The following is a 13,326-nucleotide window of genomic DNA, read 5'->3' as shown; positions in this document are numbered from 1 at the left end:
TCATTTATATATATATATATATATATATATATATATATATATATATATATATATATATTTTTTTTTTTTTTTTTTGCATTCATCCATATTTCATAACAGAGGCCATCTGTTACGAATGGCCTCTGTTATGGTGTTTTCTTCTGCCGTATACAAACCCCGCTCGTCAATATTCCGGCAGGCGTGTTTAAACATGCATGTATTTGCTACATATTGTGTGTCTCCTTGCCTGCATTCAGCATCGTTTCATGCACCATATTACCGTCGTCGTGTTCTCATATTTTCTTCCTTGTCACAAGTTACTCTGGCATTGATTTCATGTTATTTTATTTATTTTCACAGCGGTCTTGAGTCTCCCCCCCACCCCCTGCTCTTATTTATACTCTTTTTTTCTTGTTGGATCCTGTTACTATTTGCTGCGGAAAAGCTCAATTTCCCGACAGAGATCATCTCGTCTCTCTCCGTAAGGCTCTGGGCTTCAGCGCGCCGCGTCTCTTTATGAGAATGTACTGTACCCCGGCTCGATGGTTTTGATTTTCTGCCACCAAAAACAATGCGGTGTCAGGTTATGGACCTCGTTAGGGACATGAATGGCCGGCGAAATGAACTTTGACACCAATCCATGCGCATTGTTTCCGTCTTTTGAGCCCAGCCACCTGATTAATAATTGTCAAAGTCATTAGTCGACTGAGCGCCTTCATTTTGAGGGCCTCTCTTGTCGTGTCTTTGCTTTCGTCGTTATAAAGGAGCAACAGGGTGAAAAGCAAGCGAAAGGTTGCCGCCTCCCCGTTTTAGCTCCGAGTATCCGAATCGAAATCCTCTGGTCTATTCTAGACTATACACACACGCCCAGACAGACACACACACAACGAACGTGTCAACAAATGTTTGACAACTCTGAAATAAAATCTGTGTTTAGCTGTCAGGCTCTGTCAGTCACTGTGAAGAGGACTCTGTCGATATGAAGATGAAACATGTCTGCAGTACAATGTTTTTGGCTCCATGGAGCTATTTACTGAAGAGCTTTTAACCTGGGATTTCAAGAGGTTGGTGATACACAACTTTAGCTTAAAAGCTTCAAAAGTGCCTCAGTGAAATACAATAGGTGTTTAAAATACTAAAATATGAAAATAGACATTTAAAAACATTGTTTAAAAAAAAACAACAAAAAAAACAACCTAACAATTATTGAGTTGGCTGCTCTCAAAACGTCCTGCTCCTTTAAGGTTTACTGGACAACCAGGTGAAGAAGCAATTACCCCGGTAATTATCCACTTGTCTATATTCAGCCGCATACTCTTGCATTATTCACATCCTTCAATTTACACTCCCATCCGTGTGTGTCATCGCAATGAGCCGCAGTTAGCAAGCCCTGTTATTACTAGGGGAGCTGTCCTCCCCTTTCCTATCTGCCGTCTCTCTTGGCATGCCAAACTAACTGGCATAATAGGAAAAGTTTCCCCCACCAAATGTCAATGAGTTTCAAATCACTCCTTATGTTTTCGCAGAGAGAAACATGGGGGTGAGCGGGGAGAGATGACAGGAAAAAAGAAAGCCGGGCAGCACTCGCGGTCTGCAGCACACGGAGAGAGGGGGGTCTCACACTCACCTATGGGCGTGCTGTGGAGCAGCACTTGCTCCAGGTTGCGTCCGTCGTTGTAGAGCGCCAGGTGCCACGTGCCGGGGTCCATGTACTCGATGAAGCCGGTTTCCTGCAGGCCGCTCAGCAGCAGGCCCTTTGGGGTTTTGGCAGTGGAGACGGGATCGGTCAGCGACCTGGGCAGGGCCTTCCCGTCCAGCAGTTTCACGAAGTCGAACTGGAAACGACACATCGACAGGATCGCAGCTCTGAGCCGGCAAATCGGATCTTAGTGGAAAGCATCACTGTATGTGCTTGTCAAAACTAAGGAAGCGATGACTCACAGGACAGCAATAATCTTAAAATATTGGCCAGGATAATGAAATTAGTAATTTGTTGAAAATCTGAAGAAATTTACAATTAAAATGTGGAAACCATACACTCTAAAACGTGTATTTGGGCTGTAGTTCATGTTATGGACTTATTTACATTAATCTCACTTTTAGTGATGACAACTTGCTTTTTTCTGTTGAATTAGCTTAAAAGTAAAAATAAAACTGTAACTTAAAGGAACATTTTACTTTGACTTTACTTGAAACAGTTTAGTTCAATGCCTTGCTTATATCCTGTCTGACGCTACGACACAAGCTTCACCAGGGACAGATCCTGTACCAACCAGGTGCTGTGGAGGCGCCGGGGTAGAGCACAACAAACGTAACCTGTGACCTTAATCGCAGGTTCAATTCCCGGCCTGACGCTGCATGTCTTCCCCCTCTTTCATTACACACTTTCCTGTCTAAATACTTTAAAATAAAGGCTGCCTGAGCCCAAAAAAAACAAACAACTTTTTTAAAAATCCTTTATTAGTTTACTTCTTTGTTTGAAGTAAACTAAAGGATTTGAGTAAGACTGAGTTAAATGTGTCAAGTTAAACCAATTTCATGAATTCATTTGGATAATCTTTTCCTTTTTCAATGTAAAAAACCTTTTTGTATTTAACCTATGACATCTCTGGAGACGCTACAGTTTTAAGTGGATGAATCATTTATGGCTGTTACTTAATAACTACATTTAGCTGGGTAAATGACAGCAGGAAAGCTGCTGAAAGGAAGTCCGGCTTCCTTTCAAGCCAGACGTCTTCTGGCTTGAAAGGAAGCCAGAAGACGTCCTGATTGAAATTTGCAACTGGTCAAAAAGGGGACACAGCAAACACACCAATCAGACAAGACACAAACTAAACCTTTGGCCAGCTTTGAAAATACTGTGTCACATTGTATGCAACCCTGCGTATACCACCACCACAGTGACCATGGTGGTGGACGGAGCCAAAATCAGGTCCGTTTGTTGATCAAAACTAGGCGAGAGCTGCATAAAACTTGAGGCTCGGGTGGAGGTTCAACCTTCTTCAGGATGATAACGCTAAAGAATTAAACCAGGGTGTCAAACTCACATTTTTGATGTGTCCCTTGTCCAGTGGTGACTGAAATACCTCCTCAGCTTGCAGTCGAGTTCTACAGAGCTCTTCTATTGACCTCATTGTATGATGCAGCTGTTTTTACGCAGAGATAAATGTAAAGGTTGCAGGGCACTAGGCCACAAGAACTGGGCTTTGACACCTGTATTTTAGATCAAAATTCTGCCTTTGATTTGACACAATGTGATAGACAGGCATTTGTAGGTATAAATTGAGACAATGTAGGGGGAAAAAAAAACTTTAAGGGTAATCAATACATTTGCAAGCAACAGCAACATAACGGTAAACGAGCATGCCAAAGCTAGGTAAATGGCGCCCACAATGTTTATTGGTAAGAGACCAATTTACAAAGGTACATACATTAGAGACTGTTCATAAATCCTAATTATTATGTTAGAAATCTCAAAACTTAAATGGTAAAAAAACCAAACAGCCTGTGTCAACCCTAAACAGCAAGTTCTGGTTCCATCTTTTAGCTAGCATTTGCTAATGTGCAATTTTTCTCAAGAAAGCTTCACCGCTCTGATCATATCTTTTTTCGGAGCCTTTGAAACACACCTCCACAGATGTAGATTTTTTTTTTCTTCTCCCCCCCATCATACACTCTCACCTATTGCCATTAACACCTGTGAGTTTTGCTGAGCGAAATGAACAGTGACATAAGGTGATACAGCTAAGACGTGTCTTTTACTCAGTAAATAAAGAATAAATTGGCACGCCGCTAAAGCTTTACCAGGCTTAGTGACATGTCAGCATGATTCCTTTCATTGCGCAGTTGTGAATACACGCGGTACGCAACAGAGCCGGGTTACAAGATCACAATCTCACAACATCGCTCGGGTTCACTCTGGATTTTAAATATAGACCGGGGGAGAGGCGGGGTCGACAACATTGCAGCAAGTTTCGAGACTCGACGGCTTCAACTCGGTGTCCTCCCTCCAGAACTTGACATACATCGCCAGACTCCCCATTTCATTCGCCTAAACTGTTCTGTTCCTCTTTCTCTCCCTGCTCAAGTCTCTCCACCAGCAGCAGCAGCAGCAGCAGCAGCGGCTCCCTCTTGCCATCTATCCATCGCTCAATCCTCCTTGAAGTAGCAAAGCCCTCACTGAGTCTCATTCCCCTTGAGGGCTGTGTGTCACGCGAATGTCAAAAACGGCTAATTAGACCTCTTCATGCAGACAAGAGCAGGAAAGCACTGATGTTAAAAAGCAGATGACTCAGAGTGAGACGCATCCTTTGTCTCTATATGTGCTTGTTACATGGCACAACACCAGCCGTGTACAGCGTCTCGGGGTGTGTGTGTGAGCTTAGAAGCACAGAAATAATCATTTTGTTGGAAAACAACAACATCCACGCTTCTTAAGACAGCTTGGAAAAATATTTCTCTCCTATGGGGACAATATTTTTTTTTTCTTTTTTTTTTGCAGTAGACAAACAGCAATATGCAACATTACGGCCTACATCTGACGAGATTAGGACCCACTGACTGATTACTCTACTGAGCCTGATTAAAAAAAAACAATAAAAAGTGGGTTTTCCATCATCTCTTACCCTGCTTTTTAACACAGCCGAAGTCACAATTTAATTGTTCTCATTTGCATATTCGCCGTGTCTGTTGTCAAAACAAGTTGGAAACGGTGATTTGTTCGCGGCTCTCAACTGTTACCTGTTTAAACAGGCAGGTAACAATTCACGCTCCGCTGGATTGCCATATCAATCAACCCGTTATTGTGTTCTCACAAATTCAGCCGACGGAAACGCATAAATACAGATTATGGACACCTGTCTGACTGCAAATCAATATTATTAAGAGCGAGAAACAAAACTGATTTGAATCCTCAATGGGAGACGGGAATCCTGGCGTAATATTGCAAGAAGTAGACCATGAATTGCACGGAAGGAAGCAAGGCAACATGACAATTTCGATACCTACAATGCCTTTGCCAACGAAAAACACACCAAAAAAAACTTATTCCCCCCGTTTGAAATACGTAATTGTGAGAACTGGATTGAGTTCTTTAAATAGGCACCCAATCCAAGGCCAGACAAAGGGAGGACGAACATGGGAAGAAAGGCGCAGTGGGGCCCATCTGGATGAGCAGCACTCTGCAAAAAGGAGCGATCCCCACCTGAGTGTGTGTGGGCGGGATGTTCCTGCGACCGTAGACCCCCAGCAGCGCGTTGTGCGACAGCGACAGATTGAACTTGACGTAGGTCGGATGGTGGACGGTCATGTGAAACCTCCAGAAGAGGCCCGGCGGGATCGCCTGGCTCTGCTGGGTTCCGACGTCGATCTCGCCACGGTCGATGGCACGGCCCCTCACCCATTTCTCTGCAGGTGAAAGAAGGAGAAGGAGAAGAAGAAAGAGGGGGGGAGGAGGAGGAGCACAGGTGAAACACTTTAGTCACATGCTGGAGATTTATCAAGGTGGACAAGGAGTTCTATTCAAGATCACCGGGAGCAATTCATAACCAACCTAATGTCCTATAACCGCGGCGAGATCAGCAGCACAGCTAATTAAGTGAAACTGAATAGATCTCCAAATGACTAAGCGAGAGTCAAAAAAAAAAGAGAGAAGAAGAAAAAAAAACATCTTTTCAAGGAAGTAGGCTTTGGCAGTCCTTTGGATACACTGTGCATGAAGATGAACTGCTTTAGAAAGCCAGTGTTGGGGTCTGAAAGCTCTCTACCGGGGCTTTTGTCGTGCGCTATATTAGCATCTGCTAACAAGAAAGACGGATGCGTGCGTCAGGATGTGTGTGTGTGTCACAGAAAAGAGGAAACTGGGGATCAGAAGAAAGAAAAAAAGTGAGAAGGGCACGCACACACACACGCGGCCGCATGCATTCACAAACAGACCCACGGCGCACAGATAGTGTCTTGAGTGAGAGCCCGTCTTTGTGTGTGGAGAGAATAGGGTCCATCCGGCAGTCCCGCCGGCCATCAGCTCCTCTCCTCTCTCTACGTAAAGCCTTTATCAAGCCCCAGTCCTGAGTCTTTTGTGTACGGAGGAGGGTGTGGGGGGGGACAACTCTCTTTGTACTGGCCTTTATGGAGAGCTATATCTCTGCTTCTAAACTAAGATGGAGGAAATATGTTGACAGAGGGGAGCCAGCCAATCGTTACCACCACAAAGGCAGAAGAACAGTTAGGGGCAGATTCATGGAGGAGTCTGCCCGCTCTCAATCCATAACGCCCGCAGCTCCACCACTCCATTATGGCGACACCGTGCACACCCACAGGCCAGCCGGCATACATCACATGTGCTGTCACGCTGAGAGAGGGAGCTAAGAGTGCAGGTCTGGGAGGGGCTTTTAGCTATGCTGGAAGTGGCTTAAGGAAGGGCGCCGTGCGTTTGACTTACATGTGGAAGGGGGTCCAGAAGTCTTAATGGAATTTCATCACCTCAAACATACTTACAAAGTCTCCAGGGCGGCTGCAGAGTGCTACTGTGCATTGTGTAACAACACATCAAAACAACAGCTGAGCAATGCCAACGACCATGACGCCCAGCAAAGAAATCTGGGTCTTTTCACAGACTCCAGTAGCGGATAGCTTTAGGAGATTTTTTGATCCTTTAACGTACACCAGATCACCAGGTGACAGTGGCGGGATTTCATTAATTGATCACAAGAGCTTGTGAAATAATGTGAAACACAACAGAGCAAGCAGAAAACCCTCCCAAGGCGATAATGTGATTGTAAATGTTACATTTGTGATATCTGTCAATGAAACACACAGATATAGTAGTTCAAACTCTTCCTTCTCAGTCCAAACTTACTGGCAGGTCTGTGTTGATTATGGACATCTGGGAAAATCAACACTGGTTGATCAGAAACTAAATCCGACAACATTGAAGACTCAAACACTTTTGCAAACAAACCAGATCCTGGTTTGTTTGGTATTGTTGACATCACCAACCCTCTTAATATTTTACACTATACTATACTATACTATACTATACTACTTGAAAAATCTCCACCTGCTTGATCCACCTGTTCTGGAGAACCAAATTGCTATCATTCTCAAACTGCAGTACAAAGGCTGCAAATAGAAAACTTGGTTACACCTTTAATTTAACATGAGATAAAATACAATCTAAAAACAACATTTGAAATAATACTTTTTGTCCTTTCTGCTACAGTTTAGATTAGGCCTAAAATATTAGACCCTGAAGTAAACCCGACATATTGTTTTAAAACTGCTGCCACTTTAAAACACTTCTGGACCTCTGACTATGCACTCTGTTGGCTTAGTAGTGCAATGTCTCCCATTTTCTAGCCTTTGCTTAACATCTTACAGCTCCACTTTGTCGCTTGTTGTAACTGCAAGGCGAGTCAAGTGCAAATCTTTTGGGATGTGTGACTGATAGGAGAAGAGAGGAGTGGAAAGGAGCCGCATGCGCTTTAGTTGTGCAGTGCACTGCACTTGTTACAGTCTAATTAACTTCTTCACCTCTCCTTCGGGTAAACACCTACTCCTCTGCAGCTACATTAAGCGAATCAACATAACTTTTTGCCGTGCATTCTTGTTTAGTTTCACTGTGCTAAACAAGAATGCAAGAATGGGGTGTGTATTAAAAACACACCCCAGCACCACCAGCCTGACCCTACCTGTCTATTAAGCATATAATTTCAGCCCGACTGAAACCCAAATTTTGGTTCAGGCTGACGCTATAGATACAAACTCTAAACTTCTCAATGCTTGTTAAGTACGTATATCGGGAGTAGAGGTGTTTGTGAGCAAACAGTGCTTCTAAAACAGGGTTTTAATATTTTAAAGCAAAGACAAAATGATAATGACGTGAAGGTTTTGAACTCTCTTTAGTATCCTGTCTTTATATTTAGCTGACTGTAACCTTTCAAATGTGTGTTCCTTATAGTTTCGATCCTTGTTTTAACTCCGAGATTTCTAAAAACAGCACGTTCCGTTGGGTTTTATCCAAGCCCAACTGGATAAAACACAGTAACTTTAGTTGTACTCTCCTCAGCCCTCCTGTTATCTGATTCAAGTCTTGCTCCCTCGCAGCCTGAATGACCTGCAAACATATTCTCATTTGCCAGAAATGAGCTGATATTAGTCCCTAGTAGGGCTGCATAATATTAGAAAATCTTGTGATGGTAAATATCGCGGTATCAGGTGCAATACATACCTATTTTCTTCCTTCCTCTTGTTCCAATCTGTGACCATTAGCATTTTCCGGCAACGTCTGTGGGTGTCTGCTGTGGTCAGTCTTTGTTCAACTGGCTTTATGACATCAGCATGTAAAATGCAAGTTCAGAAAACTTGTAAGATAATAGGCGACAGTTATTCCACTCCAAGCGGTCCTTTGCGATGTGAACACTGCGTACACTGATATCCCGATGATGATATATTCGCTGGTGACAAGCTGATTTCTCGGTGCATCTTGGCTTTTTTACACGCGCCGCACCGTTGGCGTATTACTATGATCACTTCACGGCGTTATCTATAGATAGACCTTTCGCGTGGACATTTCCTGTAAATAGCCTGGGAGCTCTTGGTGGAATTGCACTTGAAGTCGCATCAATATTTACTATTCGCCCAGCAGTAAATGACTTTTCATGTCTCTTTTCAAAGTCTGCAATCCTGTTTTAATATTGAGCCCAAACCTTTAAAAATGTCAAACAGCATACTAATAAACACAAAATAACTGCATTTATATATATTTATTTATATATATATAATGTAGCTGTTACTTTTTCCCCTATGCTCTGAAAACTAAAGTATGCTGATAACTTTGGTGACTGAAATGAAGTTTGGCTGTACTCAGCAAGAAAGAAAGGGCTAAAATAAATATTTAGTGAAAAAAGAAAGATAGGACTGTCTGAAGTTTGTATTGGTCTGATTTTAGACTCTCCTTCAAACTGAGTAATGGTCTAGCACACGTAAAGTTAAGCATTCACACAATCTTGGCCACGTCTACCTCAGCAAACTGCTCCTTTTTATGCTAATCCACACTTGTGTGGATTAGCATAAAATCTTTTTGTAACCTGTGTCTGGTTACAAAAAGAGTAAAGATCAGCAGAGGGTTGGACATCCCAAGAAAAAAAAAAAAAAAGATCTTTTCTTCAGCTTTAGATGAATGAAACATGAACAGGGCAGGGCAGAGCACTGTCAGGCACAGAGGCGTGCAGGCTGACTGGCGGGCAGACGAGCAAGCAGGTCCTTCTGATGCTAATTACCGTACGGCGCCTCGCCGAGCCTGACGCAACCGGGGGACAGAACAGTGGCGTTCAGGTCAGCTGATGGGAAGCAGAAGAGAGCGAGAGAGGAGAGGGGAAACACGGGAGGAGGCTTGCGTAGAAAAGTGGGCGGCTGTGTCATTTTACAGCTGCTGATGCAAGACAGAAGAAAACCTGTGTTGCGCTTCTTTTATTCTGTCTCGTCAGTGAAGGGTAATCCGAGAGAGGCGAGGGTCTGAGACGATTTGGGAAGTTCCACAAGAAAAAAGCAAAACAAAAATAAAAACAGCAACCTTTTCAAGCTACTCACATGACTGCTGTCAATCATCCTGATCTCAACAAGGGAGAAAAAAAAAAAGCCAAAACAAAACATCTTTTTCAAATGGAAGATCTCTGCTCATTTCTTCTTGGCAGGGAAAACCAATGCGAGCTTAAATGAACGAGGCAGTATGCAAACAGCGAGGTAAAATTTCTTCACGCCTTGCTGTTTATTAAAGGAAGAAAACCGCTCAAAATTCACACCTACTGCTGGTTATTAGCAAAAAACGGAAAAAAAAAAAAGATAAAAATAAATGTTATTGCATGCATCTCCTCTTGTGCTTTTCATCATTAGCTGGCAAGCAAAGCAATTTGTGAGCAAAAACATGTGTGAGGTTTATTTAAAAAAAAAAAAAAAAAACATTTGTTTTTTTTTAAAATAAAGAAGCGATTAAAGAGCTCTTTGGCTTCTTCATGTCTAACATCAAACAATAAAGCAGCCTTGACAGAAACGATTAATCATTAGTGCACTTCTGTAAACTAAATAGCCTGCATTACATTAATGATCCTGCTTCAGCCAATTATGCAGGTAGCGCTGCATGAAGCACAACGAAACTTACTATTGCTTTGACTTAACACCATTCTGTTCTACTCCCCTCCCCCCCAAAAAAAACCCTAAACAGGCTAGGTTATTTTCCTCAAACTGCTGGACATCAAGATCAGATTTAGGTTATTTTTCCCCCCACTTTTTTTTTTCTCCAGAACTCTCTCTTTCTACAGTATGGTTTGTTCTCAAATTATTCTGTCTATTCGGGGTACAACTGCATGGCTCACTAATGGGTTCCATTCCCGACCCCGGGGTATTTACTGAATGTTTTCCTGTTCTCTCTCAGCCCTTCTTCCTGTAAACTACTCATTAATGAAGGCCACGAGTGCCAAAAGAGATATAAAAGAAACTGACATCTGCCTCATAAAACACCATCAAACTGCTGTTAGCATCTGATTTCTGGTAAAGTGTAAGCTGTTATTAAGAGCAGGTGGGTGCTGTAAGCTTGACCATCTGTTGCATCTGTGTTTGCAAAGGCTGGTAAAAAAACAACAACCCATGAGGCTGAAACAACAGAACATGCCCCCTACACACAGTGAAGGTGTGTGTGGCTCTAGTGTGAGACGTACGCAGAAAGGGGGAGGTTGCAGTGCTATAACATTGATTTGATGCTAAGCTAAAAGAACATTTTTAAAATTAGTGGTTTATAATTATGTATTTTCCAGGCACATAGTGCCACTTTATAGCGCAATCAAGTAACTATGTTAACATCAGTTGTTAAAAACGTTCTCTACATATCTATCAAAAACGACTTAAAAGAAATTTTACTTTGTAATTTAACGCTTTGCATTTGGGCCTCTGTCTCTTTAAAAACTCCTGCTCTTTCTGAAACTCTGCCTTCAGGAAGTCACCACAACATGGCTCCTCTTGTTAACCGTTTAACAACTTTTTTACCAGCGTTGCTCTGAGAAGCAGCTCCTATGCTGAGCTCAGCTGATGCCCAGTTCCACCTGGTGTTTGCTAATTGCTGCTGGCTAGTCTGTAGGAGCTGAGTGAGGGAGTGGTGGCGGAGGGCTGCTCCGTGAGGCGGAAGCTGTGAAACCTGGACCTCCGAGGAGGAGCTGCGTCTCCAAAGCGACGCCAGGTCCGACCAGGCGTTTTACACAGCTGAATGGTTGCCACGGAGATTAAAAGACCTCCCAAACATGCATCAAAGAATCAAGGCAACACAATCCTGTCTCATCTCAACCACGTTTTGTGAGCACAACATCGCGTTTGGTCTAAATTCATGAACGTAATTCATCGAGACACCCCTAAAGTCTACGTGAATCGTTTGTTTTTAACAATCGACGCGAGTCTGCCGGCCCATTTAGCCCATTTAGCTCAGAGTTTCATGTGCCTGTCCAAGCTCGTGTGTTTTCTGTGCGTGCGCGTGTGTGTGTGTGTGGCCGGGTGCGTGTCAGGCCGGCGAGGAAGAGGAACTACATTATGACTCGGGACACAAGGTCTAATTAATTCCTCTTGCCTACGGGAAATTCAGGTAAAACAATTACACCTACAATCTATTTTTCGACACACTGTCTTCCCAATTAATGCTATTACCCCTCATGTTCTAATGAAGCAGAGAACAGCATTACGCTGCAGTCAGGGTCTCAGTAACGGGACACGTCTGAGGGGACCAAACCGCACGCGCAGGGGTGTGTGTGTGTATGTGTGTCTGAAATAGTCAATACTGTCGGTGTGTAAATCATGCATGTATCGGCGCAGACAACATTAATACTGTTCCGAATGCAAGAGAGATTGAGTTTGCCGCAGGATGAATAAAAATATCACAATGGGCAAGGTCTCTATAATTACTTGGATTCAATTAAGGGCCTTTTGAGCAGGTGGCTTAATAAGCTTTCAGCCTCCCCTCTCCACTGTGCAGCCTAATGAGTGTCAGTCAGAGTATGGAGGAGATAATGCTCCGGGCCCCGGGGCCTTCTATTACTTCTACCGTCTGTCTTCACCTTCTACCATCAGGCCTCTGGTTACATCTGTGACAGATACGTCTGCCTGTTCACAAACTCATTCACCGCTTGACATCGACGCCGTTACATATTTAACATGCGTTGCACAAGATGGCATAAGGATAAAGTATTCAACTTTCTTTCTTTTTTTTTTACTGAGCTCTAGCAAAGTTTATAATAGGCTAAGTCTGGGCAGATACTTAACGCCTGCAAGCCAGTGAACCGCAGAGTGAATTTCTCCTCCTCAACTGTGTCATTATTTCAAGTGAAAGTAAGAAAAATCACTATGAGGTTTTGTGACGAGATGTATCGATTTCCATTAAGTTAAAAACAAAAAATAAACAACAAAAAAAACTTTTAAGAACTTTGACTTTCAGGATTGATCGGGGGACATTTAAAAAATGTTAAAGTTCACACGTAACCTCTTGGATCACGGTGGTAAAAGTATCAATGCAGTAAGAGTAAAAACATACCTGATATAAAAAAAAGTAAGAACTAACCATGAACAGCACAAAGACCGCCAAAGTTACAGATAAATGCAGAACTTAATAAATGGTTAAATAAAGTCATTAATTTGGCAAAAGATTAACAGAAAAAATACATGAAAGAACATCTTTGAACTATTATTACACTTTTCTATATTGCATATATTCATAATTGCCTTTTGCTTTCGACTGCGATACTTTATCAGTGTGTCACAAATCCAATTCATTTATCATTTAGTTTTCCAACTTGTTTGTGATGTATTCATTCTCTTGTTATTCATTTCTTGTTTAATTACTTGTTTAAATGGATCATTTAATTCCACATAGTGGGAGATTTGTTTTTTAACAAGCATTGCCAGCGGAATCAAAAAGTCATGATAGATGCTTAAAGTTTGACTTGAGATATTTCAGTTCAAAAACACTTTATTTTTTTTATGTGAGTGTAACTCATGTTATCAATTGGATAAAAAGATAAAGGAGTCGTTGGTGCTGGTGGTAAAAAAACAAAAGCAGGTGGTGATTTTCTGGCAAAACCACTTTTTGCAAAAAAACAAACAAACAAAAAACAACAAAACAAAGCAAAAAATGACTATATAGATATACAGTACATATATACATATACTGTATGTATATATATACAGTTCTGGAAAAGAATTAAGAGCTTACAATGATCAGTTTCTGTGATTTTCAGTGGGCTCTTAATGTTTTCTAGAGTTGTATATCTAGATTTTAAAAAATAGCCTAAGTCTTTTTTTTTGGGGGGGGGGGCA

General features: G+C 42.2%; 1 protein-coding gene across 1 annotated transcript in view; it reads right to left on the bottom strand.

Moving 5' to 3' along the window:
- The window catches only part of tenm1 (teneurin transmembrane protein 1), a 287,438-nt gene that overhangs the window by 125,772 nt on the left and 148,340 nt on the right, over nucleotides 1-13,326 (bottom strand). Inside the window, exons 7-8 of the mRNA XM_028009863.1 lie at nucleotides 5,183-5,385; nucleotides 1,607-1,814 (exon numbers count right to left, since the gene is read on the bottom strand). Coding sequence (XP_027865664.1) covers nucleotides 1,607-1,814; nucleotides 5,183-5,385 — 411 coding nt within the window. The remainder of the gene's footprint in view (nucleotides 1-1,606; nucleotides 1,815-5,182; nucleotides 5,386-13,326) is intronic.

The sequence above is a fragment of the Xiphophorus couchianus genome, chromosome 23 (genome assembly GCF_001444195.1).
Source record: "Xiphophorus couchianus chromosome 23, X_couchianus-1.0, whole genome shotgun sequence".
Lineage (NCBI taxonomy): Eukaryota > Metazoa > Chordata > Actinopteri > Cyprinodontiformes > Poeciliidae > Xiphophorus > Xiphophorus couchianus.
The sequence above is the reverse complement of the archived record's forward strand: the minus strand, read 5'-3'. Positions and strand labels throughout refer to the sequence as shown.